Source organism: Panthera uncia, assembly GCF_023721935.1.
Source record: "Panthera uncia isolate 11264 chromosome B3 unlocalized genomic scaffold, Puncia_PCG_1.0 HiC_scaffold_2, whole genome shotgun sequence".
NCBI lineage: Eukaryota > Metazoa > Chordata > Mammalia > Carnivora > Felidae > Panthera > Panthera uncia.
Window position 1 is genome coordinate 1,470,975 of NW_026057583.1, and position 21,135 is coordinate 1,492,109.

Genomic DNA, 21,135 nt, shown 5'->3' on the forward strand with positions numbered 1-21,135 from the left:
CCTTCCTTCCTTCCTTCCTTCCTTCCTTCCTTCCTTCCTTCCTTCCTCCTGTCGGTAGAGAATCATTTATTCCAAGAGAAACTGAGATAACAAGGACTGGAGACAGGAGAGCATGAGACAAATACATGAGTGGAGAAACAGGTGAGGGCGAGGGTATGTGTGTAGGTACCTTTAGGGTAAAAAAGAAGTACTTCTGCTCTTACGGGAAGTGATTTCCTATCTTACTTGTATATCAAAATCAACATAAATATACTAGCCAATGTTCAGAAGGATTCTGTATCATCTTAAAGACTAAAGAGAAGCACAATATAAATTTAAAAAAATCCCGCTGGGCAAAGTGACCCCAGTCGTCTTGACTGCTCTGGGGTTTGCAGGGAACATTTAAGCATCCTTGCTCATGGTGGTTGTCAGTGTGGTCTTCTACTTGGGGGTGGGGTATTTTCTACCCAAGTCAGCACTCTTCTCCGCTGGGACGCTAAACACACGTCCGAAGGACTCCAGGAAAATGGCACAGCTGGGTTCAGGTACTGTTTCACGATGTGCTTTTTCCTTCAACTTTGACAGTAGTGAATGCGCTAAATGTCTTGATAGAGAAGGTCACATCTGGGAATATTCTTGGGATCAGTAAGACTTGGACAATAAGCTTTCCCCTCACTGCTCCTCGATAAATTACTTCAACCACATCTATGAAGTCTTGCTTGGTTTTGAAACTTCCCACAAACTTAGTGTGATCAGGAGACCCCTAATTCACTTTCATGTGCTGCCCATCGAAGAACACAGTAGATGGAATATAACTGATGTCAAAATAGTGCGTGTGAACGGGAGTTCGGTCCACATCTACCAGATACGTGGCAGCCATTCTACTCAGGTTAGAAGACGTCTTAGAAGGAATATCATCTGGCTGTAGACAGACAGGATCCTCATCTCTCCCAAACCTGAGAACCAACGCCTTCTCTGCAGTACTTTTTATTGCTTGGTCTTCTTCTTTTTTGCTAGTTAGCTTGGGCAACAGGAAGCTCACCTCGACATGATCCAAATATTTATCCTCACCGTCACTCTTTATTTGTGCAAGGCACCTCCTTCTCTTCCACTCGAGGACTGTCCTCAACCCCGACCACTTCTCCGAAAGGTTGGTACCCTGGCAGTTCCCTTCTTCTACACCAAAAGCAGCGACCCTAACTCAAAGTAACCCAGGGGTTACTGCCTCCCGACTCTGGTGGACCACTAAAAAAATATATAACAACAATCTAGTTTCTTAAGTTGGTCCCATTATTTTGCATGACTAATGTGAGATCTTCATATTGATAGAGGCTCATGTGGTGGGGTGGCAGGCACTTTCTCATGGATTTGGTATTGTCACGTAAGGGGCCAGACTCAAGAGCAATCAGTAACCTCCAAACGTGCTGCCACATCTAGTTCTCTTACGTTTTTTTTTTTTTTAATTTTAATTTTTTTTAATGTTTATTTTTGAGAGCGACAGAAAACAAGCAGGGAGGGGCAGAGATGGAGGGAGACACAGAATCTGAAGCAGGCTCCAGGCTCTAAGCCGACAGCACAGAGCCCAATGCGGGGCTCCAACCCACGAGCCGTGAGATCCTGACCTGAGCTGAAGTCAGATGCTTACCTGATTGAACCACCCAGGTGCCCCTCTCTTACGTTTTTGATATGGAGATATGAGGGGCACTGCCCACACAGCCATAGCACCGAGGTCATGGTCATGATAGGGTCGCTCAGGAGCTCCAGGGTGATGACCACTGCCAGTGTCTCTGATGCCTCAGGAACCGTGGCAATGTCACCTGTGCCCGTGTTTACCATCTGTTTTTCCCTAGTGGGAGCAGCTGATCAATCACACACCAGCTTCTTTTCCTCAACAGCTGATTTCAAAGTAAAAACTTGTGAAATTTTTATTGGAACTCACATGGGTAAAAGTCTGAGAGTTGCTTATATTAGGGGGAAAAAAAAAGACTGGAGACCATGCATCGTGGCTGATGCAAATTACTTAGGAAAACCAAGGTGACAGTTGAACTTCAGGAGCTTCATAAATTGATTTTTAGTAAAAAAAACCATTTTCAAGAATAACCATGGCAGTTGCAAACTTAGGGCTTATTAACCCAAAAACATTACATCTCCAAAATTATATTATATAAATAAAGCTGCGAGACCAGTATTTCAAAAGCAACCAAACTACCTGGCAGCCAGACTGAGGCCGATGACATGATTTCGGTCACTGGGCACCAGGGAGAGGAACGGCACTCGGTGGAGTAGGCTGACAGCAAACGGGCGTGTTTGTCCACACTGGTGACGGCTGTGGCCTGAACTACAGGCTAGTCGTCCCCCCAGATTTATGGCACTTTTATCGAAGGAAATGTCCTTGGAGAGAGAAAGTCTGCCAGAGCCTCTAGTGGCTGAGAGCAGGCGGGGAGGCTGTGCAGAGTGGGGTGGCAGCCCACAGGCCCACAGGGCATGGCCTGCAGCGGTCCCACAAGTAGGGGGGCTCCCAAGGGCAAGTCTCCCAAGGTCAAGGTCTCCTGAGGTCGAGGGGTGGGCCAGGGTCAGTCTGCAGGCTCCCAGGGAGGTGACCCTGAAGCCAACTTCCCCTGAAAGCATTTAGCCTTGTCACTGGGAAAACTGGCTTAGTCGAGCTGTTACTTCCTTCTTTATTTCTGTGTTGCTCTTAAAACGCCAGACTATAATAATTTCCTTGTGAAGAAAAACAATGAAGTTTTTATTCTATCTCACAAATCTAACAAGATCAAGGTTGTCCAGTGACTGTATTATTATACCTGAACGGTAAGGATTAGCTAGTCCGAAAACAAACAAAAACTCACCAATTTTTTAAAACCATATTTTTGATCAAGTGTTTTATGTACATATATACAAATACGTTATCTGCATGCATGTGTACTGTAGAATAGTTATACTATACGTAGAGATTTAAAGAACTTGAAAATATTTGGCTTTTTTCTCATCTATTTTTCTTTTCTTTCTATTTTTCTATTTCTTTTCTATTTTTCTATTCAATTTTTTCTTTTTTTTTTTAAATTAAAAAAAATGTTTATTTACTTTTGAGAGAGAGAGTGAGTGTGAGTGAGCGAGGGAGGGGCAGAGAGAGGGAGACAGAGAATCCCAAGCAGGCTCTGAGCTGTCAGCACACAGCCCGATGCGGGGCTCAAACCCACAAACTGTGAGATCATGACCTGAGCTGGAGTCAGATGCTTAACTGACTGAGCCACCCAGGTGTCCTTCAATTTTCTTTTTTATGGTTGAGATCTCACACTTCTGGATTCTATTTGTCCCTACGTTTTTCCATTGTTGACATTTGAACATTTTCAAATCATTATGAAATTCTTCACAAACCATTTTCAATGTCAGGAATGCTCTATAATGTACCCAGTCACTCTCTCAGGACATTTAGGCTGTTTATATAACACTATCATACAGTTAACAACATTGCAATAACCTTGTGTGGTGATAAGTGGTAAGTACAATCGTCAAATCACTGTGCTGAACTGAAAGTAATATAACATTGTCTGTCAGCTATACTTCAATTAAAAAACAACAAAAAAAATGTAAAAAAACAGCCATGTAAATTCCATGCCCATATTTCAGATCTGAGGCTCTTGTACAGTCTACAGTATTCTTTTCCAGAAAGGCTCTCAGGAGCACTGTAGGAAATTGCCTCTTACAGCATCGACCCCAACAGTTAATAGAAGTCTGCTAATACTAGAGGTGAAAATGGTCGCTCACTGTTTTTAAATTTGGATTTAATAATTAGCAAAGTTGCACTTTGGAATACATTTGTGCTTAGACTTTGCTGGCTCCTTTTTTCATTTTTTATTAAAAAACATTTAAGTTTATTTATTGAGAGAGTGCGTGTGTGAGTGAGGGAGGGGCAGAGAGAGAGGAAGGAGAGAGAGAATCCCAAGCAGGCTCCTCACTGTGGGTACAGAGCCAGATGCAGGGCTCGAACCTGGGAATCATGAGATCGTGATTTGAGCCGAAGTCAAGGGTCGGATGCTTACCCGACTGGGCCACCTAAGCACCCTCAGCTCCTTTTCGATGTCTCTTGATAGCGTGGGGTAATTTACTATTTGAGATTCATGTCTTTTTTTTTTTTTTTAATTTTTTTTTTCAACATTTTTTATTTATTTTTGGGACAGAGAGAGACAGAGCATGAACGGGGGAGGGGCAGAGAGAGAGGGAGACACAGAATCAGAAACAGGCTCCAGGCTCCGAGCCATCAGCCCAGAGCCTGACGCGGGGCTCGAACTCACGGACCGCGAGATCGTGACCTGGCTGAAGTCGGACGCTTAACCGACTGCGCCACCCAGGCGCCCCAAGATTCATGTCTTTATCAAAGTTTTACACGCTCTATGGGATGCTTTATTTGCTGAAGACATTATTTCCCCAGTTTGCTGTTGCCTTTAATTTTGCTCACCAACACGCAAGTGTTTAGGTATATAGGTTTTTAATCATTTCTATCAATTCCTTCCCTTTGAGCTCTTTTTAAGCTCAGGTTCTCTTCCAGCCAGGGCTCCTACATTTAAAAATACCAACGGCTTTACTTACCTGTGATTTTGATAGGAGGATCCAAAACAATCCCTCCCAGTAGGTAAGTGGTACCTCTGGTTGGATCACCCTCCTTTTTTAATTTTTCAGTGCCTTCCTTGCCACACACTGTTTTTACACGTTTTCCAGGTGAATTCTGGATTTCTGTGTCACTGATGTGTCTGTGATGTACTGCAAAGCCAGTGTTCATGTGTTTTCCTTTTCTTGCCAAATTCCTTCGGTTATTTAAACCGGGATATTCTTCCAGGCAAACTTTAGAAAAAGTCTATCAAAGGAATAATAATAAAAAAAAAAAAAGCCCACTGGAATTTTGCTGAAATATACAAGGTAGGGAGGACTGGCATCTGTGATTACTCCACTGACGACAAGGCAGTGATCTGCTTTCTGGACTTCACAATCTGAAAGTGCTCTTCCGTTGTGTTCAACACACGTGACAATGAGCTGGCTGTGAAATTCTTCAGTCCCAGGCTTCCCTTCTCTGATTCTGAAGACCGCGTGTCCTGCTTCTGTCATTTAGTGAAACAGTCTCAGGTCTGTCTGGTTTCTGTAGAGTATCTTATTTCTTTATCTTGGTGAATGTAATTTCTTTTAGCTCTTCGTTAATCCAACAAAGTGGTGAACTATGTCTACGTTTACCTTTTCCCCCAGTGACACGGAAATAAAGCTTTTACATTGGTTAAATATTTCTTATGTACTCATTTAGAACACATCTGCCTGTTGTATCTACCCCAACTGTCCTGACTTCCTTCTTGGACACACTTACTATTCTTAGGCGGATGCCCTGACACCAATACCATTTTCCTCTTTTCCCCTAATTTTAATCTGTTTTCTTTCCTTCACATTTTCAAGTTATTCGCTACCTCATTGATGCAAATGTCTGCACTGATCTGAACCATTTGTGTCCTGATACATAATTCTATTTGTTTTGCCTTTCGTGCATCTTCTTATCTGGATAAATTTCATTTTTATTTGTGCCTTCATCTCAGCCTGTAATCTTCCTATGGTAGAGTGCTTCTGGTTCATATAAGTCAAGTCTTCTGACATCTTTCCAAGGACACTAGGCTAATATACTCTAAGATTTCTTCTGTTTTCCGTTGGAAAATACTTTTGAGAGATGTTTTTCCTCTAAATCTTCAGGGTAATTTCCCTTTTTGTGACCTGAAAACTTCATAGGCTAAAAAAGTTATTTAGTTGTTTTCCTCAAAGTCATCCATGTTACTGAGAAAGATCTATCCAAGGCCGGCACCTGCTGCTATAGGAGATGCCTAGAGTGTTCTTAGTGGTCTTCCTCTAGATCCACTTGGGTGATACATCTGTCATCTCAGAAATCTCAACACCATTAGTTACTATGGAAATGCAAATTAAAATCACAATGAGATGCCACTTCACATCCCCTAGGATGGATACAGTAAAAAAGACAATAATGGGTAGTAATAAGAAGGCAGAGACACTGGAACCTCACACGTTGCTGCTCGAAGTGTAAAATTCTGTAGCTGCTTTGGAAACAGTTTGGTAGTTCCTCAAAAAGCTAAACGTACAGTTACCGTATGACTAAGCGATCCCATTCCTAGGTACCCACCTGAGAGAACTGAAAACGTGTTCACACAAAACACGTACACAGACGTTCACAGAAGCATTACATTATGCGCCAACAGCCAAAAAGTGGGTGCAACCAAATGTCTACCAACTGATGGATGGATGACAAACTAGGCTATATCCCTACCATGGAAGCTACCTGGCCACAAAAGAAATAAAGTATGGATACACGCCGTAATGTGGATAAATCTTAAAAACATTATGCTAAATAAATCAGCCACAAAAGAACACATACTGTATGATTTCACTCACGTGAAATGTCCAGGAACAGGAAAACCTATAGACAGACTAGCAGTGGTTAGGTTAGTGGTTGCCAGGGGCTGGGGGGTTGGTGGAATGGGGAGCGGCTGCTAATGGGTATGGAGTTTATTTTGGGGATGATGAAATACTCTGGAATTAGACAGTGGTGGTGGTTGCACAACCTTGTGAATATACTAAAAACCACTGACTTGTAAGCTCTGAAAGGGCGAATTATAGCTGAATAAAAAAAATTTTTTTTTTATTTAAGAAAAAGCAACTTTGGAAGTCTCAAAAAGATGTTTTTAAATTTCAGTCTTCTTTTGATGTTTATGGTATTTATTTTTTATTTAGTTATGTTTATTTATTTCGAAAGAGAGAGGGAAAGAGAGCATGAGCAGGGGGAGGGGCAGAGAGAGAGACAGGCAGAGAATCCCAAACAGGCTCCACACTGTCAGCAAGGAGCCCGATGCGGGGCTCGACCTCACGAACCATGAGATCATGACCCGAGCTGAGATCAAGAGCTGGATGCTTAACCGACTGAGCTGCCCGGGCGCCCCGACGTTTACTGCCTTTAAAGTAAAAACAATTTTCATCCTGTGTGTGCACGTTTGCTCGTGTCCTATAAAAGATCATTTCCTTGATTTGTTTATTATAGAAAATGTTACCTGGCAACCATCCTGATTAATCCACTTGTGCTGTACTTCATCCCTGGCAGAATCGCTGAGGCCGGCGTGATAAGCAAGAGCAGCGAGACCATCCTTCTGTAAAGTGTCAGCCATTGTGTCGCATTCTCGCCTGGAGAGGCAGTAGATGATCCCAGAGTCATCTGCCGAGAAACCAAAACAGAGCTTTAATCGTAAATAACAACACAATTTTCATTGTGTTCGTGGAAATATGTGCACCGCGAGCAGACCTCCAGGGTATTGCTAGAGTAGAGGGTGGTGGTCACAGACGTAGAGTGATTCAAGCGACGAATTCACACGCACTGGAGAAGACAGGATGGGACCTTCCGTTCTGCCCCCAGATGACTCCTTAGGTGGGCCTGGAGGAAGCCCGGGCTGTTTCACACTGGCCGTGCAGCGGGAAGGCACCCTTCCACGAACATTGTGGGAAGCGTAAGGCAGTGTGCATCAGCCTTAGAAATGCTTCTGCCTTTTGACCCCGTTCCTTCTATGAAACTCATCTAGGAAATAAAGGGGTACCACGGCTTCTGCCAGAAGTTTTGTTTCTACTTTTGAAAATTAGAAAAACTTCAATGGCCACCATCAGGGGATTAATTAAGAAAGGACATCATGAAAAAAACTATACCGTAATTATTAAAGTGGTTTCCAAGTTTTCTGAGGAACCCTGACGATGTTCAAGGTACAGAGCGGGTTAAGGGTAGAAAAAGTGCACACACAGTACGCTAATGGAAAGAAACACACACAAACAACTGCTGGAGGGAAGTAAACCCCAGATGGTCCCGGCGACTTGTCTTGAGGTGACTCTTGTCTTTTGCTTCTTTCTTTTTGTTGCTTTCTTGGTTTCTTCAAGGAGCACGTATTCTATGTGTCGTTTTGAAAACCACAAAATGAGAGGCGTTAAAGAAAAAGCCCTCTCTCCGTGGCAGAGCCAAAGGTGCAGACAAAAACGTGCTGACTATCTATATTCGCCACCCGGGACAAGGGGGTCTGGAAGGGAAATCACAGACGACTTCTTGGTCTACCTCTCTGCACGGTCTGATTTGCTCAAACAAACACGTATACTAATTTTCAAAACACGAACTAGAGGTGGTCACCAAGAACAAGTCTCTCTGGGAAAGGAGCAGGGGGGGTTACGTGGAAAACTACCACGAGTTTCGCAATCTCTCATCTTAGGTAACAGAACTCCGAGGCAGACCCTCGGGAGAGGCCCCTAACACAGAGACTGCTAGAATCCGTACCGACAGGGACCAGAGGAGAGACGCCGAAACCACGAACTACAGCATGGGTGTGTGTGTGGGGGGTCATCTCATATACTTCTTCTTAGGGTTTATTGTTATCAAACCAAATGGGATTTTACAATTTCCAGCAGGGAGGCAGTTGTGATTTGCTGTTCTATAAATAGCTAGTTAGTGCTACTGTCATGGGAAAAGCGATGTTTAACATGCACACACACATTCTATCGTGGTACCAATACCACAATATTTACTTATTACTTCTAGACATAATTCGTCACATGTACTCACGTGGGTGATGCTTTCTGATCCACTCTAAGCAATCAAATGCCACCTTTTTGGGTTTTTTCGGTAACACGTAGTATTTCAGATTATGTCTGTTAAAGCTCATGCTAAACCTAGAAGCCCCAAAGAGAAAATTTTGTTATTAAGAGAAAATATAGTTTCACTCACTTTTATACATCAAACACTGATTTTCCACAATGCGAACCTAATGATCAAGCCACCTGAGCGGACGATGGTCCCTGGCAGCTTGCGTTACACGACGCTCGAGGGGAAGTCAGGTTAGGAGTTGGCGGAGGGAACGGTGATAGGGAACAAATGTCTGTGGGACGAGATGACAAGGAATCAGGAGGGCTGTGGAAGATAACACGTAGAGAGGACAGGTGAGTCAGGAGCCCGGTCCCTAAGACGAGGTCAATTACAAGCAGAGGTGGATAAAACTGAAAAGTCACAGAGAAAACACACACTTTAGGCCGCCAATGTTCCCAAAATTTGATGGCGGACATAAAGAGCTGATTGCAGGGCAGCAGCGGGAGCCAAAGCCCTCCGGATCACGGATCGCTGCCCTGTGCTCTGCGCCCCAAAGGGCATGGGCTGATTCTGACACACATGTGCCCCCTTTCTCTGCTGGCTCACCTGCCTCCTCCCTCCTGCTTCCTCAGGGGGCTTTTCTCCATTCTCTCTGCTCTTGTATTTCAGGCCCGTCTGCCAATTCTTCCCCTTTGTCTCTGAATATGTTCCAGGGCCACCAATACCCCCAACAGCAGAAGCTTCTCTTGTCCCTGCGCTCCCCTGCGGGTGGCACCTCACCTCTGCCTTGCCCGCCAGTGGCAAATTTCTCAGAAGACACTCACGCCCCCAACCAACTGACCACACAACCAATTTCAATTCTCGTCACCTCCATTCTGGCTTTTGCCATTACCATGCTACTAAGATTGTTTTATCTAAGCTTTTAAGTTTTATTTTTGTATTTTTGAGAGACAGAGTGACACAAAGTGAGAGTGGGGGAGGGGCAGAAAGAGGGAGACACAGAATCTGAAGCAGCTCCAGGCTCTGAGCTGTCAGCACAGAGCCCGATGCGGGGCTCGAACCCACGAACTGTGAGATCATGACCTGAGCCGAAGTCGGACGCTTAACCGACTGAGCCACCCAGGCACCCCCCCGTATCTAAGCTTTTATTATTTATTTATTTATTTTTTTAAACTTTTATTTATTTTTGAGACAGAGAGAGACAGAGCATGAACTGGGGAGGAGCAGAGAGAGAGAGGGAGACACAGAATCCGAAACAGGCTCCAGGCTCCGAGCCGTCAGCACAGAGCCCGACGCGGGGCTCGAACTCACGGACCGTGAGATCATGACCTGAGCTGAAGTCGGACGCCCAACCGACCAAGCCACCCAGGGGCCCCTAAGCTTTTAAAACTAAAGAAAGGTGAGGGGATTGTTACGGGGTCCCGGGCCCTGCAGGGACTCCCCCACTAACCCAGGCTCCAAAGGATCAACTTCTTTGGTTTTAGGACGAACGAATGACTTCCATGTGGGGGGGCAGTCGCGTTCCTGACGGGACCGCCCTGCAGGTATGACGGCCGGGGAGCAGTGGGGCTGCCTGCAGGGTGTGCGCCGGTCTCCGTTCAGACCTCACTCTCCGGCCCCTCTGTCACTCCGTGTCGTCGGCATCGTCCCTGAAAGCCTCCACTGGCACCGACCGTTTCAGGTCCACGGGCTTGCTCCCTCCCTGCCGAGCCCTCGAGTTTCTCTGTCTCCTTCTCTGCTTCCTACGCTTGCTCCTGCAGTGGGGGCCTCTTCGCCTTCTTTAAGCAGCACTGAGTGTCGGCCCTACCCGCCCCGACTCAGGCTTCTCCTCACACTTCTAAACCGCCGTCCAACTTCTTTCTCAACCAGTGGTCTGAAACAGGGGTACGCGTACCCCAACTTCACAAAGATCTTCTAAAGGTACATCAGCAAAGACAACGACTGCAAACGAGTCAGTTTGCGGGTCCTCCATTTGCACGTGGACTGTCTCCCGAGAAGACTGATCTGAGGACACTCCTGTGGCCGAGACACCCTGCGCGTTACCCCGGCCCCGCCTGCCCCCTTTACGCGGCCGTCCTCTCACCTTATAAAAACCGACCGACCAACCAACCCTGCTCTTCACCTGTCCTGAACTTCACGGCCGCGCACTGGTCTGGCGGTAAAAACCTCCAGGACACCACACGGAGCAAACTGAATGTAGTGCGGGTGTGCAGGTGAAATTTTCTTTAATCAAAGTACGAGAAACGCTTGGTAGGGCTTCATGTCTCGTGAGGGTTTTCCATATTTGTGTTGGGAGTAAAGTGTAGCGCCCTTGGCTGCTGTCGCAGGATGCAGCACTCTGGGAGCCTTGCAAGACTGCTGCTAACCGGCACTTTGAACCTGCCTCTTAGGCTGTTCACGTGCACAGAGCACGGAGTCCTCCCTTCTAGTGCTTGAAATGGCCAAAGAATGGGTGGGTAGTGGATCACAACGGGGGCGGGGTGGAGGCAGGAGGTAAAAGACTGCCTCATCCATGGACTGTTTTGATCGTTCTCAGTCAATTATTTATAATCACTGCCACAGCAAAGGAAACCACAGTCCTGATAAAATGATGGCATAAAAAGAACGGCCCAGGAGTACCAACGATGTAGATAATGTTAAAACTTATTTGAGTTACTTTGGGCGCAGGCTGGGAATGGTGCAGGAGCCCCCCCACCAGCATGACGCTGACATCATGACTACCATCAGGAAGTGTCTTGTTACCTACACTGTAACCTGTAACTGCACAATAATGGTTATGGATTTAAAAAAAAAAAAAAAAAAAAAAAGGAGCTCGGGGTCAAAAAGTAGAGGTGGAATCAGAACCCACTTATGCTGCCGGTGGGGATGTTTGGAAAAGTCTGGCAGTTCTTCAAAAGGTGAAAATCAGGGATACCGTACAATTGGGCAATTCCACTCCTGGGTACAGACCCAAGAGAAATGAAAACAGGGCCACACAAAAACCTGTGTGTGAACAGAGCGATGTGTAATAGCCCCAAATGGAAACAACACCAGTATTCACCAACAGATGAAGAAAATGTGCCAGAGCCGGACAAAAAACAATATTACTCAACAATAAACTCTGAAAACATTGTGCTAAGTAAAAGAAACCACTCACAAAAGACCACAGATCACATGATTCCATTTACATGAGATATCCCCAAATAGGCAAGTCTATAAACAGAAGGTGGGTTAGTGGTTGCCACGGGCTGAGGGGGCTGTGAGGGGGAGACGGGTGAGTACTAATGGACGTGGGTTTTTGTGCAGGGTGATGAAAACGTTCTAAAATTGATTGTGGTCATGGCTGCACAACTCTGAGTACACTAAAAACCACTCAATTGTGCACTTTAAATGGGAGAGTTGTATGATACATGGACTACCTCTCAATAAAGCAGTGATCAGAAACTGGCACGTAATCTGAAAAAGTTTTAAAACCTGTGACGTAATTGAAAAAAACTTAGAAATGTTTAACTAATTAACTTAGTCAAACTACTAAAAATAATAAAGTGACATGAGATTAGGAAATAAAGTTGCAGACCTCAAACTCAAAACCAAAACAAGAATCTCCACTGCAAAACGACTGCCCAAGCCCAGCACAGGGGCCACTGACGAAATGCAGCAGGTGCACCATGTGCTCTGATGAAAATGTTAACAGTCTCCTCGAGTTTGTCTTATTGGCCTGTTGGAAAATGGGATGTTTGGAATTTCCAAATATTCAGTCAGAGACCATTCCCACCAACTAAAGAACACGTAAGTGAATGTGGAATGCCCACACAACAGATCATTCAGCCATAAAAAGGAACGAAGTCCTGATATATGTGGCAGCACGGATGAGCCCTGAAAACACCGCTCGGGGGGAGATGATGGACACGCGAGATGGGAAGAATGGGAAGTGACTGCTGGTGAGTGCTAGCTTCCTTTTTTGGGGTGACAGAAATGTTCTACACTTAGATATGGGGGGTGGTTGCACACCTCTGTGAAAATACCAAAACCCTACTAAATTCTAACCTTTAAATGGGTGAATTTTATGATGTGTCAATTATCTATTTTTATTTTCTAAGTAGGCTCTGCTCAATGTGGGGCTCAAACTCACGACCTGGAGGACAGAGGGTCACACACTCCACCAACTGAGCCAGCCAGGCACCCTGACTGTATCTCAATAAAGATTTTACTTTTTTAAAAAAAAGCTTGAGATTCCATTGTATCTTCACTGAGGGAGTACTGATATCAACTGACATTAACATGGTAACTATGATTAGGTCCAGGGTATCAAACTCCTGTCATTTTAAGTGATGTGTCGGGAAATGGAACCAATTTGTGCTCAAGCTCTAGTTGCTTTTGAAGCTGAGATAGTTGTCATGGGAATGTGCACTAAATAGTTCATGTGAACTGAGAAACCAAGACAGACTCTTCCCTTTAAATAAATGGAAATAACTTTAATGTAGGTGATTGGTTTGGCAATGAACACTTGCTTGGCCAATTACGTTCCAGAGTCATGTCCCGGGATCTGAAAGAGCTAACTGGCAGCCACAAAGTTCTGATAAGGCTGTTATTTAAAAGTGTATCATACGATAAAAACACACGTCAAAATGTATTAGAAAAGGCCTACTGAAACTAACAGCGTTTTGATCTCCCCAACTCTTCCGAATATACTGGATACAAGACTCATTTAAGTGAAGGGGGAACAAGAACATGCAACGGTCATTAGATAAATCTTGGGAAAACCTTTTTATAGTATGTTTCCCAGAAAAAGTAAAGTGAGTAATGATCTGACTTATTTTGCCAGTCAGAGAGTTTACAGGTCTTTGCTTCTCACAAAATTTAAAGGACCTAGTTGAGTTGTCAGCTGACAGATCATAAAAAATAATTTCTGATGACAGATCATTATGTAATTTTGGCATAGACGTCAGAAAAAACTCAAATAATTGAGCGTCGCTGCTAAAATAAAATGCTTTCCATTCCCATCTACAAGTTTACGTGAGTAACAGTTCTCACTGCTTACATCTACGAAAACAAGAAATATGGACGGAGTCGATTCATCCACAGATGTATCAGCTAATTGAAAAAAATGTCTATTCTGATCAGTTATATATAACTAATCATTATAATAATTCAATCTGGAAGAAAATTTTAGTATGGGAAATTTAAAAGCAACTTTTCATTTATATACATACATTTGTATACATATTTTTCTTATAGATATGATAGAGTAAACAAGATTTCATGCAGAAAAATATATCACCTTAGGATAAAAATCTGTGAGGAAAACTGAAGAGAAATAGGAATTCAAAGAGGAAGAGGAAAGATGTAAAATATCTGTTAAAGATATTTTTAAAGACGTGTAAAATTAAACATTTTAATGTGTTTTGTGAGTGAAAGTAGGTATAAAATTGCTATTATATTTATATTCTACTGGATACATTTAAAAGGGCTAGGTAACAATTTTACTTAAAAATGTTACTTACAATAGACCTCATTCTCTTTATTTAAAACTCGTGTTGAAACATTTTTGGTGTCTGGTTAGAGATATACAAGGGGTACAGTTTTCCAATTCTTTCAGGAAGCACATTGTGACCAAAGAAAGTATGAAGACCGAGGACGTGGCCACGTCTACTACCCCTTGAACACCCCCCACACCACAGATCTAAAAATCACATTCACCACCCATCCCATCCCTCCACCCCCTCTCCCGCATGTCCGTGGTCAATGGTACCAGAAACTAACGTAAACTTCCACCGTTCACCTTTCTGACGCCACTGGTTGCCAGTCTTACGGATGCAACTGTGCTTTCCCTTGACCCTGTCCCCTCCGTCCTCTTCCCGTTTCCACCACCGTCCCCTCTCTCCTAGAACGCTACGGTGGGGTTCCTACGGGCCGTCCTGCCTCTGATCTCTTGTTCCTCTGTTCCATCTTCTGTTCCACTGCCAGGGTCATCGTTCTACCATCAGATTCAGGTCACCACTTCCCAGGTCGAGCTGTCCACAGGATAAAGTCCACACGCTGCAGCATCACAAAACGCCAAGGCCCCCCCACGATATGGGATCAAGCCTCCTTCCCGGGGTTGGCCCTTCCCTGGGTTGCTCCGCTTATCCTACAGATTATTCACCGCTCCTTGGATCTGATCTGGACTCTGATGCCAGGAACTTCAGCCCTGAATTCTCACTCTCCACCTGTTAAAATGTCACCACTTCACACCCAGTAGGATGGGTACCATTGAAAAGACACGTGGTGACATGGATGGGGAAGGGGAGGGTGGGGGGAAACTGCACCCCCCCCACACACACACACTGAAGTTAATGTAACGTGGTGCAGCCGCTTTGGAAAATGATCTGGCAGCTCTTCAAAAAGTAAAACAAAGAGTTACCATGTGACCCAACGATTCCCTGCTTGATATACGTCCAAGAGAAATGGAAGCGCGTGTCCGCGCAACAGCTCAGACACAGACGCTCGTAACGGTTTTCCTAAGAGCCAAGACGTGGAAACAGCCCAAATATCCACCACGTGATAAATGAATACGTAAGATGTAGAGTACCCATACGCTGGAACATTTTTTTGTCAATAAAAAAGAATGAAGTACTGATATACGCTACAACACGGATGGACCTTGAAAACATCACACTTAAGTGAAAGAGGCCAGTTGCAAGAGGCCACGTTTTGTAAAATTCTATGTATATGAAATGTCCAGCAGAGGCAAAAACCTATAAATACACAAAGCAGATTAGTGGTTGTCTAGGGCTGGGGAGATGGGAGAAAGTGGGAACTGACTGCTGATGGGTATGGACTTTCTTTCAAGGGAGACAAAAATGTTCTAAAATTAGACAGCGGTCGGGATGCACAACCCTGTGGGTAAACTAAAAACAATCATAGAATTGCTTGCTTTAAATAGGTGAATTTCAAGGTATGTAAACTATATCTCACTACAGCTGCTTACAAAAAAGACTACTCATCCGACAAAGCCCTCTTCCTTTCTATGAAACCCTATCTGACCCCCGCCTCATTAACAAGGAGTTGTTATTCTGGGTTATCATCAATCTTGCCTTCCTGAGTTCCTGCAGTCATAATTTACATCTCTAATTACCACTTACTTCACTCCGCAATTTATTAGAAAGTATTTCAAGGGCTCTAAAACCAGATTGTTTGGGTTGAAGTCTCTTTACTCCCACAGTTGTGAGGCATATGACCTTGCTTAAATTATTTAATTTCCATGTGCCTCAGTTTCCTCATCCACAAAGTGAGGAAAACAGGAGAACTTACCTCAGAAGCCTTTTGTGTGGGTAAATGAGTCAATACACATCAAATGTCAAGAACAGTAACTGGCACGTTGTATAGGCTACATATGTGACTATTAGCTGTTATTATTGTTGTATTCTAATACTGTTGTTGTATCTACTGTCCATACATGGCTGTCTCTCTTCTCTTTCTCAGTTTATATTTTAAGGTCCTAAGGAAAAGGGATAAAGTCTATTTTATTATCCACCCTCGTATTTCCCAAAGAGGAAGAAGGTTACCACAGACTAGCAGTAGGAGAAGAGCATGGGGGCCAGGACCCCACCTCTGGGGACACCTGCCTTCAGCAGGGCCGTGACGCAGCAGCAGTTGGGTAAATTTAATCCAAACAAGGGGCCTACTGGCAAAAAAGATCAGGAAAAAATGTACCAGAAAGTGTTTGTTAAAAATCTTTTACTTCCACTAAGAGATTTAAACCCTCCCAAATATAGAAGTACCAAATATATTAAGGAATCAACAGACTTGCCCAAATTTTCATATTTTACCCACATTTACCAAAATTCCTCCATATGTTCCATTTATTCATTCTTACTGAGTGCCAATTATGCACAGGGCACCACATGCCAGACTCAGGAAATGTACAATCTATTGCTTTTCTAGACTGATCTCCCCACAAAACTAGGAAAAGATATTAAAGGTGTCTGTCTCTAAATACATATGTGCAATGTTTATTCAAACAAAAATGACAGATTCTATACTTACAAAAAGTTACTCAAAAAGTGAATTGAATTTACACAATTTTAGTTCCATGGATTTAGCAATTAATATTACTGGCCTAGAAGAACGGTAGGCTGTATCTGGTATAAATTGATGGAAAAAAAAGCTAAAACATTTGCCTATAAAAAAAAAGAAAGCTTTCACAGATAAATGTAGTACTTAAAGAAGCAAATCTCTAGCATGTAAGTTATTCACTAGAACCTGAAGTATGACACCTAAAATAATGTAATGCATATCAATTACGGAAGCAAAATCTCCCCGTCCCGCAAATTCTACACAAACATCCTTCCCGCAAGTGAGATTAAATGAAAACCTTCCATTCCAAATTTGTGACTTCACACACAAAATTTGGAGGACTCTAAGATCTGTGTGCTCAAGAATGCCAGTTTAATCTGCAAAGGTCCTTACAGCTCTCTTCCTCTCCTGACCCCCTCACACCCTCCACATGGCCTTTCGGTTCTTCTGCTGAGAAATGCTGCTTTTACTGATGACAGTGTTGACAGAGCCGGCTTACTGTCTTTATTTCCAAAGGAACAAAAGAGGTGCTTTTAAATATTCACCCCAATATACTAGTCATTCCTTCATGCATTCCTCAAACTCAAAGCACCCACCGGTAAGTTAGAAGGGAAAAATATTTTAACCTTGGCACACAACAGCTGTTAAGTAAATACTTGCTGAGTGAATGAGCCTATCAGAGAATGCACCTGTCCACAAACTCACACAGAGGTAAGAAACGATCCAGTACAACCTATATATGTGGTGATAATGTTTACAGTGGTTTCCATTACCAGTGATTATGGATCTGGTGGCCAAAAGAAGCACTCTGCTGTTGAGATGAAAACAAAGTATAAACGTTGTCATATACACAGTTTCTGGACTGTTTTCAACATCCTGGGACTTCAGGAAAACGACAAAGCAGGGTCATCCGATTATTTCCTGATGTATACTCTAGAATACGTAGGAGCCGAAATTCGATAAATCAAAGATAATTCGCTACCGGGACGATAACAGGTCCCATAAATTATTAACAGGTACAGTACATACTTTGTCCCTATTTCCAAAATAGGTATTTAGGATAGTTTTAATTTCAGTAAGTAAAGAAAAGCCCGAGGGCTTTGGTTCCCAAATTGTGCTGAGCGCTGGAATCGCTTGGGGATTTTTAAAAACATAAAGGCTCCCAGCCCCCCAAATTCTGATCTAATTGACATCGAGTGCAATCTGTGCACCAGGATTTTTAAAGCTCGGTACGTGATTCTCGTGTGCAGCGCTGTGGGAACCACTGCCCCAGGGTTTTTAAATTCATGCCTTCCAGCAACTTACACCTGAGGCTGGAGAATCTTCAGCTGAGTGAGGATGTCCTTCTGTACCCTGGGGTTAGCTGTGGCAGTAAGGGCCATCACTGGAACAGAGGGAAACTTCCGGCGAAGCATATTCATTCTTTTATAGTCTTGGCGAAAATCATGCCCCCACTAGTTGGAAAGAAAATACTGCTTTTCAGACTATTTGCATCTTTCTTACATAAACAGCAAACGCTGCTCACTCTATTCAGAACCACCTTATTCTTCAGCGAGATAGAATAATTCACTGTTCCCTTCTCTATTCTGCAAATATACAGACCATTGGCAGTACGTCTTTACTGATATTTCAAGATATAAAAGCTGGTGTTTACCTGACTGACACAGTGTGCTTCATCAATCACGAAACGTGCCAAGAGCTTCCTCTCATACAGATTCTCCAGAGTGGAAATCAATCTATTACTCGCACACACCTAGACCAGAAGTATATGCGTTAGAGATGTGAAAACATTACACACCACATCACCTTAAAGACTTTGCTGTCTTCAAGCTCCACTATAACTGAAGCTGTATCACAACAACCTCCACATAAATGAGCACTTAACTTCAATGTACCAAGAGAATTAGCAGGAGTAATGGAAACTTGCAAATGAGACCTTCTAGCATATTCACTACATTTAGCAAGCACTGAGGTTTACCACACGTTTACACTGGTAACAGGGTTACAGATGTATATTGCAGGCATACACGTTGTCTGGGGACACATGCACACATGCACATATGGACCTGTGACAGGGCCTAGAAGCAGTGACCTCCCAGTAGCCATGACCACAACTGGCATCCATGTCTTGACAAGCATCTGACTTGTCTTTTGTCTTAAGTTCCCGAGTGGTTCAGCTGGTTACATGTCTGACTTTTTCTTTTTTTTTTTTTTTAATTTTTTTTCAACGTTTTTAATTTATTTTTGGGACAGAGAGAGACAGAGCATGAACGGGGGAGGGCAGAGAGAGAGGGAGACACAGAATCGGAAGCAGGCTCCAGGCTCCGAGCCATCAGCCCAGAGCCTGACGCGGGGCTCGAACTCACGGACCGCGAGATCGTGACCTGGCTGAAGTCGGACGCTTAACCGACTGCGCCACCCAGGCGCCCCTTTTTTTTTAAAGTTCATTTACTTGAGAGGGCAAGAAAGCGGGGGAGGGGCAGAGAGCGAGGGAAAGAGAGAATCCCAAGCAGGCTTCAAGATGTCAAGGCAGAGCCCGACTGGGGCTCCATCCCATGAACCTAACCAGGAGATCGTGACCCGAGCCAAAATCAAGAGTAGATCCTCAACCGGACTGAGCCACCCAGGAGCCACTCCCTTCTAGATTCTCAAGTAACAAGAGCACTAAGAGCGTCTTTTGTTTTCTGGAGGCAACTCTGGGTGGGCTCCTAGATGGCTTCTGCGTAGGAGCTGGTCATCAGAAAGACCAGGCCATGATCAGAAACTTGGAATTTTCAGTACCACCCCCATCCTCTAGAGAGGAGACAGGGGCTGGAAATGGAGTTAATAACTGGTCATGCCTACATGAGGAGGCTGCCATGAAGTCCCAATAGCGCAGGGTTCGACCAGCCTCCAGGTTGGTTGGTGAACACGTCCGCCGACGTGGGAAGGTCACACATTCCCAACTCCCTGGAGACAGAAGCTCCTGTGCTGAGGACCTTCTCAGTCCCCGCCCCGTGAGTCTTTCATCAGACTGTTCATCTGCAGCCTTTAGCACATGCTTTAACAAACTGGTAAACGTGTTTCCCTGAGTTCTGTGGGCCACTCTAGCACATTAATCCAACCTGAGGAGGGAGTCACGGGAACCTCTGATTTGTCAGCCAAACTGGACAGAAACTGTGGGTAACCTGGGGACCTTCTACTTGCAATTGGCATCTGAAGAAGGGTGGGAACCATCTTGTGGAGCCGATCCCTTAACTTGTGGTGTCTGACACTGTCCGTGTAGACCATGTCAGAATTGACTTAAACTGCAGGACACCCTGCTGGGGTCACAGAGAGCTCGGTGTGAGGAAAAACCTCTACACATTTGGTCACCAGGAGTGACATACTCTATGTGATGGTAAAGGAGGAAGACACAGGAGGGAAACTGGGTGTTTCCCTACTCAGGGCGGAGAACCAGATTGTTTTCCTAACACAGCTCTAGTATATTTTAAAATAATGACATCAATACAAACCTTCTCAGGAGTAACATACAGGAGTTTTATGATTGGGTCTTTTTTTGATAATTGCAGGTAAATACTTGTAGCTTCCGAGTCAGTCTTATCACCTGTCAGATAAGTAGCTGGAATCTAAGGATAAAAGTGTAAACAATTTATATTTTATACATTAATCTGACTTAAGCATATATTTATCCTTAAGTTTCATAAATATTTCACAAGTCACATAGCAAACCTGTCAAAAGGAGAGACAGTCTCAATATAATTAAATAATTGGCACATATTTAAAAAGAAAACTTTTCTTAGCATAAGTCAAAATATTCCCATTGTTTACTTCCTTCTCTTTTTTTTTTTTCTATTTTCTTTACTGCTGTTACTTTTCCTATCTGTAGATATGAATTCAGTACCCCGGAGATTCCCATCCCAATGTACGGCTCTTGTTGGCGTAGGTAAAGGCATCTCCAGCATTTTCCCACACAAGGACACTGGAAGGGCCACAGGAAGCATCACGGATGGCTGCACAGTGGTGACTGGCACGGCACAAAGACATTCTTGGGAAGAAAAATCAAACCAGTGGTCTCGAGGGGTGGTGGCTCATAACCTCGAAAATCTGTGGGATTCGGGAGGATGCATTCACATACTTCCTCAACCAGAGCCAAGAGGAGGAGGGTCACGCGGGTGGGGCGCTCACGTGATGCATTTTAAGGTATTAAGGGACGAGCCAGTATGCTTATCTCGCAGGAATAAAAGAAAGCCTCACATTTAGTACAAGAAATTCACATCAGCAAAACGCAGGTTAAACGTTCTTGCTAAAGTACATTTTTCTAGACTCAACTACAGAAGGTTATCTCCTTAGAATTTTCAAAGACTCGCTCACATGCATAACTGCTGATTGATTCTTATAATCCAGGAACTACTTAATAAAAAAGGTGTTACCCAGAGTACTGACATATAACTATTTTCATGTTTTTATGGGTATTTTTTTAGTTA

General features: G+C 43.8%; 1 protein-coding gene and 1 pseudogene across 5 annotated transcripts in view; both read right to left on the reverse strand.

Annotated features, from left to right (window-relative positions):
* The window catches only part of BLM (BLM RecQ like helicase), a 164,871-nt gene that overhangs the window by 23,298 nt on the left and 120,438 nt on the right, over positions 1-21,135 (reverse strand). For all 5 annotated transcript variants that reach the window (XM_049614195.1, XM_049614192.1, XM_049614191.1 and 2 more), the window contains 5 exons: positions 20,164-20,277; positions 18,324-18,422; positions 17,975-18,123; positions 8,612-8,718; positions 7,071-7,231 (listed from right to left, as the gene is read on the reverse strand). In XM_049614195.1, the coding sequence (XP_049470152.1) occupies positions 7,071-7,231; positions 8,612-8,718; positions 17,975-18,123; positions 18,324-18,422; positions 20,164-20,277 (630 nt within the window). The remainder of the gene's footprint in view (positions 1-7,070; positions 7,232-8,611; positions 8,719-17,974; positions 18,124-18,323; positions 18,423-20,163; positions 20,278-21,135) is intronic.
* LOC125910754 (thioredoxin-like protein 4B) lies at positions 7-4,102 on the reverse strand (annotated as a pseudogene).